This window comes from Euleptes europaea, chromosome 6, assembly GCF_029931775.1.
Source record: "Euleptes europaea isolate rEulEur1 chromosome 6, rEulEur1.hap1, whole genome shotgun sequence".
Classification (NCBI taxonomy): Eukaryota; Metazoa; Chordata; class Lepidosauria; order Squamata; family Sphaerodactylidae; genus Euleptes; species Euleptes europaea.
In genome coordinates this window covers 105,233,744-105,257,515 of record NC_079317.1, presented here as the reverse complement: position 1 = coordinate 105,257,515, position 23,772 = coordinate 105,233,744, and the positions used below count along the sequence as shown (strand labels likewise).

At 47.0% G+C, this 23,772-nt stretch overlaps 1 protein-coding gene across 1 annotated transcript in view; it reads left to right on the top strand.

Moving 5' to 3' along the window:
- The first annotated feature begins 12,973 nt into the window (after window positions 1-12,973).
- The window catches only part of LOC130479022 (aldehyde dehydrogenase family 3 member B1-like), a 48,768-nt gene continuing 37,969 nt past the window's right edge, over window positions 12,974-23,772 (top strand). The window contains exon 1 of the mRNA XM_056851302.1: window positions 12,974-13,030. Coding sequence (XP_056707280.1) covers window positions 13,021-13,030 — 10 coding nt within the window. The 5' untranslated portion in view covers window positions 12,974-13,020. The remainder of the gene's footprint in view (window positions 13,031-23,772) is intronic.

Below are 23,772 nucleotides of genomic sequence, written 5' to 3'. Positions count from 1 at the left end.
ATGAGGTTTTAGTAATGTATTCATGTGTCATGTGTACTCAGCCCTTAAAATATCTAGAATGCAGAAGGGACTTTTCTGAGTGGCATCCAGTTGCAAGGGCAGAACTGGGGTTTGAGTGAGCAGCATAACCTTGTGGTGTGATCCCAGTTGCAGAAACACACTGTGCATAGAGGAGAGGTGGATTTCCTGATACGGAAGTAGCTTAAGACAGGATGTTTATGCATCTAATATTTGATTCCTTGACTCATCCATATAGCATACAAGGCATTTCCTCTACAATGCAAAGTGTTCCTGTGTTATACAAGTTACATAATATTTATTTACTAGTGTAAGGTTGCCAGCCTTACACTAGTCCCTTCAGCAGTCCATTTAATATCAGTTTGAGCTGGAGCAAATTACCAAGTGGTGTTATTCATATCAATGCCAGGAAAAGCTACAACTATCCATTTCCATGCATGAAGCCTCTTTTAAATGTATTAGACATTTTTCTCCTGGCCAATTGTCAACCATAGCAGTAGTACAGGTTTTGGCTTCAGAAAATGACTATAAGAACAGACAAACCAGACAAACCTGGTCTTAAACCATAGCACCTACACACAGGTTAAGTATATGAGTACTACAGAGAAACTAACAGGACAATCCTCCACAGAAAGTGTGAACAGTATTTTTTATAACATTTTCAAACTCTTAATACATCGCTGGGAATACATAATGAGGTAACCCCCTATGAGTAGCTCATATTTGGCTGTCAGCCCAAGCTAATGTTGCTTATACTATAAGAAGGTGGCAACAATTGACAGAAGCCAGTTGTGTAAATAGATTTAATATATTTAAATCTTAATATATTCTCATGGTGATTTGTCTCGGTGTATAACAACATGGGAGTGAGTACTGCAGGTTTGTTGCTTAATTTACTCAGTATAGTGGGAAAAGACTCCCAATTTATTATTCACTTTCTAAACTTATTTTTCCATAGGTAATTAAAAACAAGCTATTAATTGTTGCTGAAATTTCACTGACTTGCCAATAGAGTAATTCCTGTACTTTGAAACAGTAGATGGATAACTTGTAGAGTATAATGGTCATGCAGAAACTAGCAGATCATCTTCATGCAGCCTGAAGGGAAGGTAAATCCAGTTCTTTTAATGAATCCTGGCTCTCATTTCTGACATCCTGAAGCACAAGATGACATTGCATATACTTTGGCTTAAATGCATTTGTATTAACTTCCCTTCAGTCTCGACTAGCTGTGTAATATTATTTATCCAATATACTTAAATGACTAATGATAGCCCAGTCCTCCATGAATTTGCCCATTCCTCCTTTAAAGCCTTCCAAGTTGGTGGCCATAAACACATCCTGTGGCAGTGAGTTCCACAAATAAACTATATGCTGTGTGAAGAAATACTTTCTTTTGGCTGCCCTGAACCTCCCACACTTCAGCTTCAGTGGATGACCCCAGGTTCTAGTATTTTGGGAGAGGGAGAAACTGCATAATTTTATAAACCTCTATCGTGTCTCTTCTTACTCACCTTTTTTCTAGGCTAAACAGCCCTAAGCATTTTAACCAGTCCTCATAGGGCAGCTGCTCCAGTCCCCTGATTGTTTGCTCTCTTCTGCATCTGTTCAAGCTCCTTTTACCGGCATGGTGAGCATTCTAAGTTCTAAGTTTGGTCTAACATTCTAAGTTTGGTCTCCCCATAGATTTGTATAAGGGCCGTATGGTAGTGGCAGTTTTATTCTCTATTTCTGTCCTAATTATGGCCAGCATGAAATTTGTGTTTTTCACAGCAGCTGCACAACAGGTCAACATTTTCATCGAGCTATCCGCTACCACCTCAGGTCCCTTTCTTGGTCTGTTGCTGCCAGTTCAGATCGCATCAGTGTATATGTGAAGTCTGGATTTTTTTTGCCCCACTTTACACTTGCTCACATTGAATCTCATTTGCCATTTTTATTCCCATTCCCCCGGTTGGAAGAGATCCTTTTGGAGCTCTGTGCAATCTGTTTTTGTCTTAATCACCCCAAATAATTTGGTGTCATCTGTAAACTCAGTCACCTCACTACTCACCCCTTACTCCAGAAACCCCTAACCCAGACAGCCATAGAAATGTAGCCTATTCAGTAAGATATATACTATAGGAGCATGGTATTCTACCACTACATTGATGCCTAATGAAAGCATATGAAGGAAAGAGGTGCTGGAGGATCAGGGCGAAGTGGCACAAAGTTCCTCTCCCAGGGTAACAGCAACTCACAAGGGAGTAATTGCATAGCATAGCTTTTATGGAGTTCCCTTAGCTACTCTGTTCCTATACCCAGACACACACAAAAAGAGGAGTCTAGAGCAAAGTGCAATGAGACCACAAAGTCTAATGCCCCAACAAGCACTATCCCTTTCTCCTCTAAGCACATTAGAACAGAATGGAGGTGAGTACTGGAACAGCCATGTTCACAAGAGTTGGGGTCAAACTAGACATTACATTTTGTTAATAGGCTGTGTCCGGTGTTCCCCTGACCCAACTCGATGTCAGGCCTCGCTGTTATGTCTCCTCGCAGATGCCTCACAGATGCCTCTCTCAAGGATTGTTTATCTAACGGTTGCATTCCTTTTCAGCCTTTGAGGCCCGTGGGAGCCTGGCCCCGTAGCCGGGGTTGCCGTGCCAACTGATACTATCTACTATGACCTGTATGACCATTAGTCCTCCATATATTCTGCTGTATATCCTTGCCCCCCATTCCTGCCTTTACTTCTGCAAGCTCTGAATACCTGTATGTTTTCCAATAAACTCAACTTTCCTTGGATTACCTGTCTGTGGAGGTTGCTTTAGGAAGTACTATGGACAAGTGCTTACATTAAGGCAGGAATCACTTCTTCTTTCTCCTGCCTGGCTAGAGCCCTGGAGGGTTCGCCTACGTCTCAAGTACGGGCTCCTCGCTTGGAATCCTGGAGGATTTATGCCACTGGGCCCTCCGACTGGGAACGTCTAATATTCCTGACGACCCTACTCTACTGCGTGATGTGCTCATTGAAGCAGTGCGGACTGATGCCGAAGTCAACTGCCTAGTGGAACTTGTTCGAGTTCAGTGGCACTGCCTCGCTGAAGTGAGGCCCTGGACGTCCGAGGACACAGATCGCAGTGCCCATCGCGAGCTCCTGGCCCTGGACGGGCTATTGGACGAGGTGTGTGCAGCACAAGAGGACTTGGCAACCTTGACTTGTTTGTTAGTAAGGTTGACGTTGCAAGAGACACAACAAGACTAGGTAGCGGTTCCTATCTACCCCGACTCACCCCGAACCATGGCGGGGGCACAGACTGGGGGAACCCTGCTGTCACTCGTTCCGGATCCTAAAGCATGCTTAGTGGAGGCACAACGGGTCACTATCCAGACGGCATTGCTATTCGTGGAACTACCCCCGACCACAACCTTGGTGGCCGATTTGACGCGACTGTTAACCCCGACATTTGGGGATGGGGCAGGTGCACTAGCTGTCCAAGTACAACCATTGCTTGGTGGGGACTCTACCCCACTCCTCGCTCTCCTAGAGCAGGAAGCCCTGCCGATTGTCACCGTGGCCGCCACCTTGAAGCTCAAAGCCGACCAGGCACTCACAGACCAAAAGAAGGCCGAGGAACAGTTACGAGCGGCGGATGCAGCGGCAGCCAAAGCTCAAGCCGACAAAGAACAGCAATTAGCTGTCGATCGGGCGCGAGCGGCCGCGGCCGTACATCCTAAAGACACTGTAGAATTTGGATTCTCATTCGGATCCACATTTTCCCCAACTTTTGCCCCATCTCGCACCACACAACGCGCACGGCACCTTGCGGAACGTCTGCCAGAATCGGACTATTCTGACGAAGGAGACTTATACGGTGATGGATCTCACTGGGCTACTAATCTTTGAGTCAGTCAGTCCCGACGCATGGGGGGAGCTGGGGATGAAATGCGCCTTTTGAGGGACCAAAATCAGGACTTGAATGATCATGTGGCCCATTTGCAGGGTCAAATGGAACGGTTGCTTCGTGAAAACGACCATTTGCAACAAGCTCTAACAGCCCAGCCGGGCCAACCAGCACCAGCCCAGCCGGGCCAACCAGCGCCAGCCCAGCCGGGCCAACCAGCACCAGCCTAGCCGGGCCAACCAGCGTCAGCCCAGCTGGCCCAACCAGCGCCAGCCCAGCCGGGGGTGCCGGCCCCTGGTGCTCCCAGTTTACCGGCTCCCGGGGCACCTGCGTTGCCGGCCCCTGGAGCACCGTTTCCACCACCTCCAGGGCAGCCGCCTGCCCCACTGTCTATACAATGGAAGCAGCCTCGGTTTAGGGTGACCTACGACGGCTCGGTCGAATCCCTACCCTGTTTCCTACATCATGTAGACAGTTACATGAGGGAACAAGGACAGTACTTCCCCACTGAAGACAGCCGTGTTCGATTTGTTGCCTCTCTGCTGACAGGGAAAGCGGCCGATTGGATGGTCCTCCAGTTCGACACTCGGGCCCGATCCATTCGCTCTCTCAACAATTTCATGTTTGCCCTATGGAGGTGGTTTGAGGATCCCTTCTTGGGAGAAAGGGCCAAAGCCGAACTCCTGCAACTCTGGCAAGGCTCTACTCCCGTTCGAGAATTCGCAGATGAATTCCAACGACTTGCCAGTAAAATTATGGATTTGCCTGAAGCCACCCGAATACATTACTTCTGAGAAGCTCTACACCCTGACATTTTGAACTGGGCGTACATGCAACGGGACCCAAACACCCTGGAAGATTGGATTTTACTGGCAGAGGAGGTGGAAAGCCGCCATCAGTTTATATCCGTGGTCCGATGCCGGACCAGAGAGGGAAGCAGTCGTCAAAAATCTCCTCCTAAAGAGGCAGCCCCCACCCCGCCGAGACCAACGCGGCCCGCGCAGGACCGCGAATCCCGGTTCCAAAGAGGAGCCTGTCTCGTTTGCGGCAATATGGGCCACTTTGTGGCAACCTGTCTACGCCGTCCGGACCTCGCACCCCCTCCCCAACCAGTTGGACCCCCCCGGACCCGGGGGCGACCGCAACGCAGAGACATCGCGGCCACCCGTAGCGCTGCCCCAGGACGACACGCACCCTCTGCACTTCACGTTGGAGAAACTCCCAGTGACCCTACGTCTACCGACACACCTGGGTCTCGGATTACAAGTGCCCCACTGGGGGACAGTTCTCCTTCTTCGGATGAGGATCACACCTGGAACCCCCCGGCGCTCAATTTGGAATCTCCTCTCGATCTGTCAAAAAATGGGCAGGGTCTGCGGTGAGCGGAGCGACACCGCAGACCTCTGCAGCTTCTCCTGAGAAACCCAAGGCTCCTGTTATGGTGAGTGAAGTCGAAAATACCGTATATGTGGACGTGGTGTTACAACATTACAAAAAGGGCCCCCAAATACATGTCAAAGCACTCATAGACTCTGGCTGTGGGCGCTCCCTAATCAATGAGGCCACTTTCAAAGTGCTCGGAGTCAAATCTGAGACACTGCCCAATCCCATCCAATTTGCTCAAATGGATGGTAATAGCTTTCGGGGGGCCCCAGTCGATAGTCGCACCCGTAGGGTGGCGATGGGTATTGGCACTCATTGGGAACAAATCGACTTTACCATAGCCCCTATCCGGTATGAAGTCATCCTGGGAATAAACTGGCTCAAGGGGCACAACCCTTCTATAGACTGGAAAGCCGATACTATAACGTTCTCTGATCCTGGTTGCGCCCCATACCGCCACAAAGTCGCTGTTGTCCTTCCGACAGCCTCGGCAACTTCTGACAGTCTCTGACACCCCCCCCTCCTTCTTCGCTACCCGCTGAATATCGGGACTTTGCAGACGTTTTCGATGCGAAGGAATGTGATGCTCTACTCCCCCACCACAGAACTGACTGCGCCATTGAGGTGGTGGGGGATAGTAAGCTCCCCAAGAGTAAAATTTACCCCATGAGCGCTACTGAATGTACCGTGTTGCAGGACTTTTTAGACAAGAATGTCGCATGAGGGTTTATACGGCCCTCTTCCGCCCCTAACTCAGCCCCCGCTTTCTTTGTTGGTAAGAAAACGGGTGATTTACGCTTATGCATCGATTTTCAGAAACTCAATGCAGTTACTCAAACCAATGCCTACCCCATTCCTTTAATTTCGGACATCCTAGGGCAACTAAAGGAGGGGCGCATTTTCACCAAACTGGACTTAGTCGAAGCTTATTATCGAGTCAGAATTTGTGATGGAGACGAACCCCTCACAGCCTTTTTCAGCTGTTTCGGTATGTTTGAATTTCTTGTGATGCCATTTGGATTACAGGGGGCCCCGGGGGTCTTCATGCAGTTTATTAACGAAATCTTACATGACTTGTTATACCGAGGCGTGGTAGTGTATCTAGATGATATCCTTATCTATTCCAACTCTATGGACGAGCATGTTGCTTTGGTGAGGGAAGTGTTACAACGCCTCAGAGACAACCAGCTCTATGCTAAAGCTTCCAAATGCGAATTTCACCAATAATGATTGGCGTTCTTGGGTTACATTATTTCACACCAAGGTCTCACCATGGACCCTGCCAAAATACAGTCAGTAATCGATTGGGATCCGCCCTCAACCCGCAAACAAGTGCAGCAATTCCTAGGCTTTGCCAACTTTTATCGAGGGTTCATTCCCAATTTCGCCCAAGTAGCACTCCCAGTCACTGACCTACTTAAGACTAAGGGAAAAGGGACTTTGGCCACGTTACCCACAGCAAAAATCCTATGGACTCCCAAATGCCAAGCCGCTTTCGAAACCCTTAAACAACTGTTCACCTCTGAACCCGTGCTAAAACATCCTGATCCTGAACACATGTTCATAGTACAAGTGGATGCTTCCGACGTAGCTATGGGAGGTGCTCTCTTACAGCAGGGTAAAGATGGTTTATTGCACCCCTGCGCTTATTTCTCCAAAAAGTTTGCGCACTCTCAGCTGAACTGGCCCATTTGGGGAAAAGAGGAAGCCGCTATCTACCATGCCCTCACTACTTGGAGGCAATTCCTTGAAGGTTCCAAGGTTCCCTTTGAAGTTTGGACAGATCCAAAAATCTGGAGGCTCTCACTGGAACCCGTAAACTATCCGCGAAGCAGCTACGCTGGGCTGACTTCTTTGCTCAATTCCGTTTTGTGCTCAAGCATGTTCCGGGGAAACAAAATGTGCTGGCAGATGCCCTATCCCGGCTTCCCCAATACCCTACCAAAGTAGACCGCCCCACTGAATCGCTCTTTTCCCCTGCGCACAGGGGAGTACTCCCTACTCTGACGGTCCAAACCAGGTCACAAACCCGACTCCAATCCCGCTCTGAGCCAGTCGGAATGAACGCTTGAGGGGGGGGACTTCTACCCGAGACTCAGGTCTGACTCCCTCTCCTGCTCCATCCGCTCCTCTGACGCCCAAGCCCCAGGTCAAGCCGGGTGTGCAACCCCCCTCCTCGCCTCCGGTCTCCCCTTCAGCTCAGCAACCTGACCATGTCCCGCCCACCTCACAGGATGAAATGGATCTACCTGCCTCTTTCCTAGACTCTCTTCGTTCCCAATGCCAAGCGGAACTCTCAGCTCAGACACTTCCCACTTCTCTACTGGAATGGGGTGGTTATTGGTACAAGGACTCCAAATTATATGTACCTAAGGGGTTGCGAAAGGGAGTCCTGCAACTAGCCCATGGAGCCAAAACCGCAGGGCACTTTGGGTTTTTGAAAACGCTTTACTTATTACGCAGGCAGTTTTGGTGGGCGGGCATGCGTACCGACGTGGACCCGTTCATCCGCAGTTGCCCGATATGGGCCACCGTTAAACAGGCCCAAGGAAAACCCACGGGACTATTGCAACCGTTAGAAATCCCCTCCAAGCCTTGGGAGGTAATCGCTATGGATTTTATGACTGATCTCCCTCTCAGCGAGGGGAAAACCGTTTTGTGGGTTATTACTGACCTGTTCTCGAAACAGGTGCACCTCGTCCCATGCGCAGGTATTCCTTCCGCCCCAAAACTGGCCCACCTCTTTGTGTCACATGTCTTCCGACTGCATTCCTTTCCGCGCAAGATTGTGAGCGACTGCGGAAGTAGCTATGTGGCAAAGCTTTGGAAAGCTTTCCTTAAACTGGTGGGGGTGGAACAGGGTCTGTCTAGTGCTTTCCATCCTCAAACGGATGGGCAAACTGAACGTATTAATGCTGTACTAGAATGTTATCTTCGTTGCTACGTCAGTTACCACCAGGATGATTGGGTTGAGTTATTACCTTTTGCTGAGTATGTCTATAACAACGCTGTACATCAATCCACAGGTTTTAGCCCATTTCAAGCTGTCTATGGCCAGGACTTCAGTCCCGTTGGCCATGTTGATGTTTCGGGGGAGGAGGGCGACGAGGGCATGGTGGCTTGGGTGCATACGATTCAGACCACCTGGCCCTGGCTGGTGAAAAACCTTGAGCATGCTAAACGTAAATACAAAGCTCAGGCTGACAAACACCGGTCCCCCAGCCAGAACTTTAACGTGGGAGATTTAGTCTACTTATCTACCAAGAATCTCCGGTCCACCCGTCCGTGCGGAAAACTCAGTGCCAAATATGTGGGCCCCTACCCCATTTCTCGGATCATTAACCCTGTGACCGTAGAACTCTCCCTTCCCAAAACACTGAGGTGCATACATCCCATTTTTAATGTAAGTCTCCTGAAACGCCATGTGCCCTCCCCAAAATGGCATCCCGACCCTCTCCCGGAACAGCCAGTGATGGTGGGGGCGGGGAGGAGCATTTCGAAGTTGCAAAGATCCTGGACTTGCGTATCCATCACGGTTCCTTCCAGTATCTTGTTCGTTGGAAACACTTTACCCCCGCCCAAGATGAGTGGGTTCGCGCAAGCAATGTCTCCGCCCCTCGCCTGGTGCATGCCTTCCATACCGCCTACCCCCACAAGCCAGCCCCCTTGCGAAACGGGAGGGGGCCCTGAGGGGAGCAGGATGTCAGGCCTCGCTGTTATGTCTCTTCGCAGATGCCTCACAGATGCCTCTCTCAAGGATTGTTTATCTAACGGTTGCATTCCTTTCCAGCCTTTGAGGCCCGTGGGAGCCTGGCCCCGTAGCCGGGGTTGCCGTGCCAACCGATACTATCTACTATGACCTGTATGACCATTAGTCCTCCATATATTCTGCTGTATATCCTTGCCCCCCCCATTCCTGCCTTTACTTCTGCAAGCTCTGAATACCTGTATGTTTCCCAATAAACCCAACTTTCCTTGGATTACCTGTCTGTGGAGGTAGCTTTAGGAAGTACTACGGGACAAGTGCTTACACTCATGTTCCATGCAATCACACTGCAGCTGCAGGGAATGTAATTTTGAAGATCACAGAGAGCCCTTTTCAGCTTGGATCTGTGGCATGGTGGGAGGAGGGGCATTTGCCTGCCCTCCACACCATTTTGAGAAGCTGAAACTCTCCCCGCCCCCAAGAAGGGAGTTATTTACATAAATTTGGATCCCGCCCCCAAGCAGGGAGTTATTTACATAAATTTGGATCCTGCCCCCAAGCAGGGAGTTATTTACATAAATTTGGATCCATGTACTGGATTCTCCACAGGCTCTTGCAAAGTTATGTAAATAACTCCCCAAGGAGGTTGTTTCAGCTTCTCAAAATGGCTTGGGTGGGGAGGCAGAAGCCCCTCCTCCCCCAACGCCACAGTTCCAAGTATAAAAGGGCTCCCTCTGATCATCAGCATGACATTCCCCACAGCTGCTGTGTGACTGCAGGGAACAAGGTTTGGGTTGGGGAAACCCAGACAGAACTCACAAAAAACGTAACATCTCATTTGACCCTTAATATTAAAACTACCTCCTTCCCTGGAGGTCTTTAAGCAGAGGCTAGATGGCCATCTGCCAGCAATGCTGATTCTATGAACTTGGGAAGTTCATGGGGGGCATCTTGGCCATCTTCTGGGCACTGGGGGTATGTGGGGGAGGTAGTTGTGAGTTTCCTGCATTGTGCACGAGGTTGGACTAGATGACCCTGGTGGTCCCTTCCAACTCTATGATTCTAAATTTTGACACTCTGCAAATAGCAGTAATATCTGCCCCTGGTTTGTACTTTCTGTGGTTGTCTGTGATCAGTAAGTGGCTATGACACTCCTAGAGTGTGTGCATGGAATACTCAGGCTTTTTTGTTCCAGGCTGAGAAGGCACACTGGATGATATATTTGGTTGCTCATTTGTAGTCCTTGATGTGAATGTGGCATTATTCTCTTGCCTATGTTGCTGTTTCCACCTGCTGCCTTCCTTGGTGCCAAAGGGTTCAATGTCAGGTATGGACTGTGTCTGGGAGCCTCTGCTGTGTTTTCTGATATCCTGAATAATGCTTTCAAAAGCAACTGTGCTGTGGTAGCCATCTTGCTGGGATGAAATAATGAAGCTGCCCATCTCTCAATGTTTATTGGGGCATAAAGTTTTACATGGTATTTTATTTAAAGATTATCTTGCTGGGTGTTGTGCAATGATCTGAATCTCTGTGAAAAAACTGGGGCATAAAATATGTCACTTATCTTTGTTTCACTGCCTGTAGTAAAAAACCATATTAAAAAGAAGCGAATGACAGGACTACTTGTCCCCTTTTATAAAATACAATTAAAGCATTGCCTTTCAAGTCTCTTTCACAACAACATATTATCCCTCGGGGCTTTAAAAAGTGTGTTCGCTTCTTTGGTCATTTTTGCTTGGGTACTTTCACTCATGTCTATCTACTTACTTACCTATTATATGTCCCACCAGTGGGGGATGGTGGGGTAGGGTTGCCAGCTCCAGGTTGGGAAATTCCTGGAGATATGGGGATGGAGCCTGGGGAGGACATGGACCTCAGTGGGGTACAATGCCATGGAGTCCATCCTCCAAAGCATCCATTTTCTTAAGAGGACCTGTTCTCTGTAGTGTGGAGATGAGCTGTAATCCTGGGGGGTCCCCAGGTCCCACCTGGAGGCTGCTGGCATCCCTGTGTGCTGCTGCCAGCTGGGAATCCAATCAGCATGTTGACTCTCTCATTAGTTTGTGGCATTCCAGGCATCTGCTTGAGTTTTCAGCTGGTGAACCAGCCCTGGTTCTTTACACAGCATTATAAAAGAAAGCGGGAGGGAATAAATGGAAAACTGATCGTGGTGTGTCCTCTACCCAACTCCATCATTTCCAAAAAGAGTTCTACTACTAGGGGCTTTCAAGAGACTCCTCCTTTAAGCACAAAGAAAATTCCAGCACTGAAAATTTCCAGGTATGAGGAAGTCATATGGAACTTTTCTAAGGTATAGTCCTAACACCTAACTGTATTATATGTATAGGTATCTAGTATGAATTGTTATATACATGGTACTTCTGCCCACATTTATAAAGATGATATACAACTAATGGTTATTTTCTGATAACACAAAATTGCTCTATATATTTCTGTGTAATGCAGGATGTCTACCCTGCAAAGGTATGGTTGTAATAGCAGGTATGAATCTTTCATGTGGGAGGCAGACTGCAGAGCAAGAGGGTTGGTCAGTACATTACATTATATGACAGTTCTTATTTAATTCGAAGTGGCTCTTTGGTTTCACCCTATGACAAGTAGGGAAAAGACGGAGGGTCCCGGATGAAGGTAGACAACTTCATTTTTTCCCTCAAAGTGAAAAGTCAGCCAAACTTGACCACCCAATACATTTATAGTAGTGCTTGTTTTGGCTGGGAGATGTTAAGGTGAATTTTGTTGAACAGATCCTGCCTTCCACTTAAGAATTCTCCAATTTAAAAACTCATGTATACTATTTATTGTCCTGAAGTTAGTCAGCATGGTAGCCATTTCTCCATATTTATTACATGACAAATTCTTTAAAAGCTTGAGAACAGCAGAGAAAAAATAAACCATTTTTCGTCACTCTCTCCTTATTTTGCTATTTAGACCTAGATATACCTTACTTGACAAGTGTTTTGGAGAGGTGGCCTCTTTGGATTATGTTCTAACTTGACCTATGATTGGTTGGAAAGTATGACTCTGCAGTTCACAGTCATGCCTGGCTTGTAACATCTGCTGCCCAAGTGACATTCATTCCAGGAGAACTCGTAAGGGAGATTCTTGTGGATGCACGTGTGGCTTTATACAGTAATTGTGTCAGGGTTTTTCCAGCCCTACCTGTTCCCTCCCTCACAGGATGATACAGTTTTAATGAATGCTATTGATGACAATGAAGACTCAAGTTCATTATGTACTGAAACATGATATCATTTAGGTAGTTTACATTATTTTCTGGTGTGTGGAGGGGTGGGCAGATAGGCTTCCTGTGTCATGTGCTGGATTACAGAGATTAGAAGCAAGGGGTTTCAAGCATTTGAAAGAGAAAAAAAAAATCCAAAAATCTCCACATGCCACAGGAAGTATCTGATCTAGAATGCTTACTTCATGCTTCTTAGAGAGGAGAGGCATGCAGGAAGATGCATTGGGCAGAAATGGTTTTCACTGCTGTGCAGTGTACCTGAAGAGCAATGACAAATGAACAAAGAATGTCAAATAGCAAAATTGTGCCCATGTGAGTGTGTGGAGAGCAGAAGTTCTGTGCTTCTCTTCCATTCTGGCCACATTTACCATAGTCTCTGTAAGAAAGGGATTCCTTTTATATGAAGATCCTCTTGTCTTAACTGGGTACCTCTATCTTTCTAGGCTCTGTCCATATTTCCAAAGGCCAGTTCAGCCTCCATGTGGCCCCGAGGGCTTATTGTCACCCTTCTCATCACATCCTTCTCATCTTTGTGACAGAGGCAGGGTATAGACCCCATCTCTCCTTCTGCAGTGCCAATCAGCTCCGTAATGGTTTTGGCCACAACCCAGGCCTCATTATCAAGGTGAAAATAAGACATCAAGAATGTGCTGAGTCAGAGACAGTTCCTAAAAGAACAAATAAGCCTTCCACTTACAGCTTGCTCCCAGAGCCAGCCAGACATAAGGAAGGAATAATACAGACTGAGGAATACAACTGCAACAATGGAAAGAGGTACCAAACAAGAACATAGGATGGAAGATATCTAGATTTTTCTTTCTAATGGATGCTTGTTCCAGCCTTGCCATTGGCTCAAAGCATTGGGCAATAGAAAAGCAAGGAGTGGGGGCAGAGAGGATTTTATTCTAAGGGGATTCTTTGCAATATTTTAAAATTATAGATTGGAAGAAAATAGGGTCACTGGCTTTGGGGATGTTGTATTCTGGAGGACTCAAAGAAAAGCAGTGGATAGTTTACTGGTGTCCATTTATGGGATCCCTGTTCAAGCATCACTTTACTTCGAGGACTTGGATATCAGTATATCTCAGCTACAGTTGACCATTTGTAAATAGGGGTAATAAGGAACTTCCTGATAGGATCATTGTGAAAATGAATATGACCATGTTGGTTCGTGCCCTGAGCCTTGGAGTGGTGGTTGACCATATATCTAAAAATGAATTATATCTATTATGTTAGTTGTTGCTGGTTAGACTCAATTGAAATGATGGTATAGAATATCAAAGCCTTGTACCCATTGGAGTGAGGTATTTCCACATAGGGCAAGATTCTATAGTACCAGAGGAAATTGTGGTTTTTAAGATGCTGTGCTCAATTAGTATGTGTTATGGAAGTCACTCTGGCTAAACAGGGCTTCTGTCAAATCCATTCTTATCAATGGCTTCAGGAAAGGTTCTCAGACCATGCAGAAAGTTGAACAATTGAAAGAACAGTTGATAATGGGTGGAATGAAAAGGCTCACAATGAAAAGATACAAAAAAATGGCATATCTGTATATCCCTAAACATTTACCTGGGCTCCTGTTTCAGAGGGCAATGGTTTGGCAACCTGCAGAGAGCTGAGAAGGAGAATTATGTGTGGAAAGCATTTGCAAATCTTGATTTAGATGTACAGTGGCTAGAATCTTTATTCTTGTTCAGGCTTAAGGTCAAATTCAGTGCCTCACCAAAAGTTTATCAGGTGCTCATTGGGTTCCACACTGTAAGCAAAAATGGCAGTTTCCCAGGAAAAACTGGTTTTGAATAATTACCAGATTTTACCAAGTTTTTTGTACAAGGCTATCGTAATAAGCAGCCCCTAGAGGTAGGTGTACATTTTAAGGCTACTTATTACAATATCCAAGTACAAAAATTCATGCTAATTCCAGCAGATGTAGCAAAAAGTGAGGGGGGGAGGAGCAAGAACTGTAAGTAAAGATTTTATAATGTGCAACAAAATATTAAACAAGGAAGAGAGACCAGAACCACTGATTGTTAGAAAAGGTAAAATGGATGGCCTTTCAGAAAATCATATGTGTTAGTTTTCCAAGTTAGCCAACCCTTTGTTGCATGGGTATTAATATCTCCTGCTTGTTTGAGGTACTCTTGCAGCAATTCCAGACTCAGCAACTCCAACCAAATATTCACATTCTGGATTTCTGTCAACCAGCTGATTTTCACTAACCTATAATCAGCTGTGCCCTGGCCCAGGCTAGCCTGATCTTGTCAGGTCTCAGAAGCTAAATAGGGTCAGCCCTGGTTAGTATTTGGATGGGAGACCACCAAGGAATACCAGGATTGCTGTGCAGAGGGAGGCACTGGCAAACCACCTCTGTTAGTCTCTTGCCTTGGAAATAATCAGGGGTTGCTATAAGTCGGCTGCAACTTGATGGCATTTTACACACATACAGTCAGCTGTATTTTATGGCAATCTAGAGTCATGTCAACAACAGGGTCCATTTTATATTGTATTTTATGACAGGATGATGTTAAGCACAGGTCTATATAGACCTTCTTCCACTGAGACCTTCTTCCTATTTACAGTTTAAGCTCTTCAGAGTTTAAGCTCTATAGAGATAGAGCTGCATTGCCTAGTAGTTTGTATTGTATTGAAACATGTAAGAGTTTTCAGAAATATATCCCCCTGAATCAACTAAAATCTGTACAAACAGACAGATGTTCAGTACACAAACCACATATGTTTCTCCTAGTTTTATTTTTAAGTGTTCAACCCAGAGTTTAATCTATTATTTTATACAATCATAGTTTGAATATATAATTTAAACTGTAATAAATATAATCAACATTGATGTGGCATATCGTTGTAGACTGGAATTAAAACTGGAAGTTTTAATGCCTCAAACTGGAAGAAATTTGTTTTAACTCTGCATTTTAACTACGTAAACATAGTCCTGGTAAGTAATATATCAAACCTGACTGTGAATTTCCCATTGCAACCTGTGCCCTGACTGTGCCCCACAGAATCTAGAGCAGGGGCGTCAAACATAAGGCCTGGGGGCCGGATCCGGCCCCTTGAGAGTTCATATCTGGCCTGCGAGCCAGCTGAGCCACACACACCCCCACTCTCGATCTGGGCTGGAGAGGCATGGCTCAGCCTGACCGAGTGACATTTACAATTGAGTTCGACACCCCTGATCTAGAGGCCACAGCCACAATACCCTTGAAATTAAGCCTATTGGAGCCAACAAGGGAATACTTTTGTGAGGGAGACAGTTAGTCAGGAAGCTGACACGATGCTTGGATTCACCTGTCAAAAGAGCTGCTGGCAGGCTGTATAACATTAAAAGGCTGCCTTTTCTACAGCGAAGCAGTTTGGATACCCAAGGTGAAATATGCTAGTTGCGTTGGTTCTAGTAGGTGATCCGGGTTGTGTGACCGTGGTCTTGGTATTTTCTTTCCTGACGTTTCGCCAGCAGCTGTGGCCGGCATCTTCAGAGGAGGAACACTGAAGGACAGGGTCTCTCAGTGTCAAGGGTGTAGGAAGAGTAATATATAGTCAGACTACAGTCCACAATAGCCATGCAGATTAGCTTTGGATTTCACACATTAACAGATCACTTCAGGATACAATGGTTCCACATTAACATACCAACCCTCATTAGCACATTATCTTGATACTTACAGGACAATGGTTAGCACATTACCTTTGATACTTTTTGCAGGACAATGACTCAGCCCAAACCCAACCCCTTTCTGACTCTATATTACTCTTCCTACACACTTGACACTGAGCGACACCGTCCTTCAGTGTTACTCCTCTGAAGATGCCGGCCACAGCTGCGGGCGAAACGTCAGGAAAGAAAATACCAAGACCACGGTCACACAGCCCGGATAACCTACGGGAACCAATGAACTCTGACTCTGAAAGCCTTCCACAATATGCTAGTTGCAATTTGCCTCAGAAAAGAGATGTCTGCCAATTCTGCCTGCTGCTTTCTGTTCCCGGTATTGCTTGCAGTCTTTGCAATGGTTTTGTATCAGAGGCTGTTTCACTTAGGCTTTCATCCCGTGAGCATTCGCTAGAATTCTAGGAATTTGCTTTTAAGTAAATGTCCTTAGGTCTGAGGTGAAAACAAACGGAAGGTCATAAATGGTGTGAGCCTGAGGGAAATTTAGGAGGATGGGTGGGGTAATTCTGGGTCAAATTATTACACCTCTGTAATCTGCTATGTTGTTGACATTTAGATACTTGGGTGTAAAGGGCCTAAGAACATCAAAACATTTAGAGGCATACATTACAAGAAACAATTACCAAACACATGCCATCAGGAAATGTGTCTATTCTCCCCCCTCCACAGTGTTCAAAAAGGCTGGCTTACCTGTGAAAAAAACAATTTTGTGGCATCTGAAAGACTAACAGGTTTATTGAAGACTAAAAGGTTTATTGTAGGAGCCCTGTGGCGCAGAGTGTTAAGCTGCAGTACTGCAGTCCAAGCTCTGCTCACGACCTGAGTTTGATCCCGATGGAAGTTGGTTTCAGGTAGCCGGCTCAAGGTTGACTCAGCCTTCCATCCTTCCGAGGTCGGTCAAATGAGTACCCAGCTTGCTGGGGGTAAAGGGAAGATGACTGGGGAAGGCACTGGCAAACCACCCCATAAACAAAAGTCTGCCTAGAAAACGCAGTGATGTGACATCACCTCATGGGTCAGGAATGACCCGGTGCTTGCACAGGGGACCTTTACCTTTATAAAAGGTTTATTGAGCTTTGGGTGGGCTAGGGACCACTGAAGTGCAACAAACTAACAGTATAATCCTATGCAAAGTAACTCCAGTGTAAACCCATTCGTTTAAATGGGCTTACATTGAAGTAACTTTGCAAAGGATTATGATGTCACATGGGCTGCCTCATTGGTTTAGGTCAGTGGTTCTCAACCTTTTTCGAGTCGCGACCCCCTTTTACAATTGCCAAGTAACCTGCGACCCTCATCACATTTGCATAAATTTGCATAAATGACATTTTCAATAGGATAAAGAAAACACATTTGTTTTTTTTGGCAGTCCAGGGTATCCATATATATAATTACTTTAAATTTTAAAGTTTAAAACAAACAAGCAAATGGTACTACCACCTGTTGTGCAGCGGCTGTGACGGTGTGGTACGGCAACCTTTCCTGGCACAGAGGAAAGAGTGCCTCTGAGCATGCACTGCGTTCCTTGTCCTCCCCTCTCTCCCCAAAAACTCTTCCAAGCAGGCCGGAGCTCTCGCGAGAAAACCCCCTCTCTTGTGACTGGGACACTGCTTGTGCACAGAACTGCAGTTATCCCTCAAAGCGGAGCTCCGTTTAATCACCTCACAAGAGCGAAGGGCCAGGAAAGAGCCGAGGGCCGCTTATCCCGCTTGGACTTTTCGTGTCTTTTAATCCCCTCCGCCAGTCACTGCTCCTTCTGCGCCTCACCAAACCTGCGCGCTCGAGGGGGAAATCCCGAACTGTGCATGCACCTCGACTCTCTCCCCCTTGGCCTTGCCAGAGCGGAACTGATGACTCAGGGCAGAAAGGCAAAGCCACACTACAGACATGCGCACTTGGATTCCAGGCTGAAGCTCCCGCCCCAACCGAGCGCAGTGTCAGGCTGTTATCTCGGTTTCTCTGTTGCCTCTGTTCCTTGGCTGAACCATTCAGACTTCAAGGACAACTTCACATACCAAAGCCTGGGAACGCTACTCCTGGGAAAGTGTTCTCTGTTTATGCTTTGTGTGTTCTGTAATCACCCGCCTTTTTCAAGCCTTATATTGCCAACTAACGAGCAAGACCCTCATAGCTGTCATAATGTCAGCCCTTGACCCATTGAACCAGAAATCACCACAGAGACAGTCAGGATCCAAGCAGATGGCTTTTACTGGTCAAATAGGTATTACAGTGCATATAGAATAAGATGACAGCTATGAGGGTCTTGCTCGTTAGTTGGCAATATAAGGCTTGAAAAAGGCGGGTGATTACAGAACACACAAAGCATAAACAGAGAACACTTTCCCAGGAGTAGCGTTCCCAGGCTTTGGTATGTGAAGTTGTCCTTGAAGTCTGAATGGTTCAGCCAAGGAACAGAGGCAACAGAGAAACCGAGATAACAGCCTGACACGCAGCTAAAAGTAAAAACAACGTGGCTGTAGCGGCCTCAAGGGGGACCGCTCTCTTCTCCTCCGAGACCTGAACTGGCCGAGCCAGGGGAGCTTCCTCGGTCTCCCACACATCCTGCCGCATCATCCGCCCAGCACAGGTGCGACCGCGCCCAGGACTGGCCAGCCTGCCTCTCAGCTGGGCAGCGGGGCTACAGCTGGTGTGTGGCGGCACGCCGCCACGTCTCTGCAGCCTGGCTCCTTCTGGCTGTCGGTTGGCCAGTTCCTCACCTCTCTGCTTGGGGTCTTCCCTGCCCTCACGGACGGATCAGGGTTACAGGGCGTCTGGGTTAGTCCTGGACAGCCCGGGATGGGGGCTGTCCCAGGACAGTGGCAGTGACCCCCCAGAAAACACTTCGCGACCCCCTTGGGGGTCCCGACCCCCAGGTTGAGAACCACTGGTTTAGGTCTTCTACATGAATCCAGACAGCTAAGCCCTAGCACACCAATTTGTGGTCTTGGGGTTAATATAGATATACTCACTAGGTACCCCTAACCAGACTGTTCATCATGTACACTGATTGTTGACTAAGATTAGTTTGACCAGCTCAAAGGCAGATTCAGTTACAGTAGGGTTGCGCCTGGCAACCAGGGGGAGAGCTGTGGGAAGGGATATGGGGGGGACAGCAGTTCTGGCTGTGATATCATTTCACTTCCAGTAAAACAATGGAAGTGACATAGGTAGCTCTAGGAATTGCGAGAAACTGCACGGTAAAACCATAGAATTTAAAAGAAATTTCCCAGCAACTGCTCAGAGTGGCGGTGGGAAATGGGAGCAAGAGACAGGGTGAATTCCCTGTCCCAACTGGGAGCTTGACCGCCCTGTGTTGCAATAATCTGAGAATGTGTCAAGCTACCATTTGAGTAGCCCAGTGTGGACAGTGTTCTTCTCTAAACAGGTTCTTTGAAGAGGAAGCATATATTTCTTCTGAACGAACAAGACACTGGGTGGGTGGATGGGGGTGTTCATTGCTCACAGAGACCTGATGTCCAACGATATAATATTCCTGAAAGTCTGTCAAGGACCCTGGCATTTCCTACTCTTTTCAGGCAGGATGCCAACACCTGTTTTTCCTCTTAGAGTTGTTCACATGGTACACTTTTCATGTACATGAATACACAGAGGGTTCTGAACTCATCCAAAAGCTTGGCTTGAGGTTGCCAACTCCAGGTTGGGAAATTCTTGGAGGTTTGGGGTGGAGCCTGGAGAGAGCAGTGTTTGGGGAGGGGAGAGACCTCAGCAGGGTATAATGCCACAGAGTCTACCCTCCAAAGCAGCCATTTCCCCCATAGTCTAGAGATCAGTTGTAATTAGGGTTGCCAGCTCAGGGGTGGGAAATACCTGGAGATTTTGGAGGTGGAGCCGGAGGAAGGTGGGGTTTGGGGAGGGGCGGGACTTCAATGGAGGATAATACCATACAGTCTACCTTCCAAAGTGGCCATTTTCTATAAGTGAACTTATCTCTGTCACTTGGAGAAGAGTTGTAATCCTGGGAGAGCTCCAGCCACCACCTGGAGGTTAGGAAATTAGTACAAGAATATGCTACAAATAAATGCAAAAACAGTTTGTATTGGAAAGACCAAACAAACAACAAAAGTGCTATATACAAGGGTGAATGATCGCTTCAGTGAAGTGCTATGTACATAAATTGCTGTCAGCATATACAACAATATAGGTTCATATTTTGTGTCCTAAATACAGGTAGATGTCTGATGGATTTAAAAGCAGATTAAATACTTTGTATCCCTCGAGGAACTTGTTACAGCCATTGTAAGAAGCTGTGCATTTAATCTGCTTTTAAATCTCTTGAGACTATTGTACTACTGATTTTTATAAAAATTGAATGCGGCAACACCATGTATCCACATGAGGAACTTGTCAATTTTTATTGAAGTGAATGCATACACTTATGGTGAAATATGTGGGACTGAAGAAGACTCCGAAACGATCGTATCCCAGCATTCCACCTTGTTCTTCAGTAAGACGAACATCCATCGGATATCTACCTGTATTTAGGACAAAAAAATATGAACCTATATTGTTGTATATGCTGACAGCAATTTATGTACATAGCACTTCAGTGAAGTGATCATTCACCCTGGTATATAGCACTTTGCTGTTGTTGTTTGTTCTTTCCAATACAAACTGTTTTTGCATTTATTTGTAGCATATTCTTGTACTAATTTCCTAACCTATGGTAACAGTAAAGAGGCGTTTGTTTGTTTGGAGGTTGGCAACCCTAGCTGTAATTTCAGAAGAACTCCAGGCCCCACCTGGAGATTGGCAACCATAGCTGGTCCTGCACACAGGGGCCATGGATTGAGGAAATGAGTAATGAACCCCCAAGTTCCAAGTTCCATCCACAAGTGGTAAGAGGGGCAGAAGACTCATCAGCTGTAATGAGTTAACTTGGCTAATCGTTCCCAAATATTTCTTTCAGGCCACTGATGCAAGGTGCTTCCCTTCAAGATTCAGATTTAAGAATGTGGGCCTTCAGCTTAAAGTTCTGGCTGAACCCCCTGTTAACAAGCAGCCAGTAAACACGAGTTACAACATGAGCAACATTGCTTTTGTAATAGCAAAACTGTAGAGAGAGAATGCTAAAGAAGTTGGCTACGGAGGTCAGCTTTAGATCAATAGGGAGGGAGGAAAAGACAACAGGAAAAGTCAGCTCTTGTTTTACATGTCCTTGAGTTTTGAGCTCTTGTAGAACTATTACATAGAAAATTCCAAACTGTTTGTTGCAATTGCAGTGCAGCTTATTTCTGAAAGAAACTAGTTTTTCATCTTCTGAAAATAGAGTTGCTAGCTCTGACATGGGAAATTTCTGTAGATTTGGGGTAGAGCTTGGGGAATGCAGAATTTGGGGAGGGAGGGGGGCTCATCAGGGATATAATGCCATATAGCCCACCCTCCAAAGCAGCCGCTTCATCCAGGGGAACTGATTTTGGTCGGCTGGAGATCAGCTGTAATTCCAGGGATATCTTCAGCCACCACCTGGAGGTTGGCAACCCTATCTGAAAGACACTGAAAAGAAAATCAATTGCAACAAAACAGCCAGAAAATGTACAGGTCCTTTTCTGCTTATCTTCCTTGCTATGAATAACTCCGAAAGCTGTTTGCTTCCTTTTTGTTTTTTCTTGTTTGCTGAATTTCTAAGCTCTCTTTCCAAGGTCATTTTAATTTTGTGAACCGCCTTGGCAAAATCTGTTACAACTAGGGTTGCCAAATGCCAGGTAGTAGCAGGAGATCTCCAGCTAATTCAACTGATCTTCAGCTGATAGAGATCAGTTCACCTGGAGAAAAATGGCTGCTTTGGCAATTGAACTCTATGGCATTGAAGTCCCTCCCCTCCCCAAACCCCACCCTCCTCAGGCTCCGCCCCCAAAATCTCCCACCGGTGGCGAAGAGGGACCTGGCAACCCTAGTTACAACCCTCTTCCTCCACAATTTGATGAGAAGCACACACAAAACAACAGGGCACACTATCTGGGAGCCAGTCAGATGCTTCTTTTTTTGCCTTTGTAATATCTAGTAAACGTTGGGATGTGACATCACCCCATGGGTCAGGAATGACCCGGTGCTTGCACCTTTACCTTTAAGATCAAACCACTTGGCATAAGTGGGAAGGTTTTCCTTATGCCTCATGTTACTTATAATTAAACTTTCCCAATGGGATGCATTTGTGGCTCCCTCTAGAGGTTGGCGTTGCAAATGCCCTGTGTTTCACTGTTCACAAAATATGGGGCAAAATAAACTGCCAACTCCAGCTTGGGAAATGCCTGGAGATTTGGGAGTGGGTCCTGGGGAGGGTGGGGTTTGGGAAAGGGAGAGACCTCAGCAGGGTCTAATGCCATGGTCCATCCTCTGAAGCAGCCCTATTCACCAGGGTTGCCCAGGTGACCGGCCCGCCAGTTAGCAGGGCCTGTCTGCTGCACCAGTGTCACTTCCATATAGTTTCAGCAGAGATTGCTGCAGAGTCCGTATCACTTCTGGGTAAATCCAGAAGTGACGGTGGTGCATCGCGCGGGTCGCATGCCCCCACAAAGCTACCACCAGTGGGACTTGGCAACCTTATCGGCAGGGGAAGCAGGCCAGCTGAAAGGGGGGAACTGCCTGCGTGCACAGTAGCCCGCGGCAATGTCCCTTCTGGGTTTGCTCCGTAAGTTATGGGAATGCTCTAGCATGTCCCTAAAAACTCTATGGAATCAATAGAGGTGTTTGGAGGAATATGCTAGAGCATCCCCTTCACTTCCAGGGTAAACCAGGAAGCGACAGGGGCACTTTAGCACATCCCTCCAAAATAGGGTTGCTAAGTGCCCAGTGGTGGCGGGCAAAACCCTGCCAATCCACCCGGCTGCCCTCCGACCAGCTGAGGGTTGGTGGGCAAGCGTGCACATGCACCTGCACACCGTGGCACTTAACTTCTGGTTTACACCCAGAAGCACCACATCACAACGGGCCTTTTACCACTCAACCCCCCAGTTTGAGTGGTAAAAGGCCCGTTGCAGTGCAGCACTTCCGGGTGTAAACGCATCACAATGGGCCTTTTACCACTCAAACTCAGCTCTGCCCCAAAAACCTCCTGCCGGAGGAGAGTGGGTAGGGACCTGGCAACCCTACTCCAAAAACTGTGGTTTCTATAGGGTTTTTGAGGGACATGCTAGAGCATCCTGGTCGCTTCCAGGGTAAACCTGGAAGGGACGCTTTTGTGCATGCACGCTGTGTGCTAGGGTTGCCAGCTCCAGGTTGGGAAATACCTGGAGATTTTTGGGACGGAGCCTGAGGAGGGCAGGGTTTGGAGAGGGGAGGGACTTCAATGTCATAGCGTCTAATTGCCAAAGCAGCCATTTTCTCCTGGTGAACTCATCTCTATCACCTGGAGATCAGTTGTAATAGTGGGAGATCTCCAGCCACCACCTGGAGGTTGGCAACCATATGGTGTGTGTGCAAATTTCCCCCCCCCCCAAAAAAAGCTCCAGCTGGTGGCAAGGAAAGACCTGGCAACTCTAAGGGAAATAGATTCTGGGAGCTCTCCAGACCCCACTTGAAGGTTGGCAACTCCGGGCCAATGGACCCTTGTAGCACAATGCAGGTCACACCAAATTCCTATAAAGATAAGGGTGGGGAGGATTTAAAGTGCATCCTGAGTGAGCAAGTGGGAATGCAGAAAATTCCTTCAAGTAATGTTGACCCCACCAGCCTACTTCACCACAGGGTCTTAGATCCTACGAACAGAAAAATTCCATGGCTAGGGTTGCCAACCTCCAGGTAGTAGCAGGAGATCTCCTGCTATTACAACCGATCTCCAGCCGATAGAGATCAGTTCCCCTGGAGAAAAATG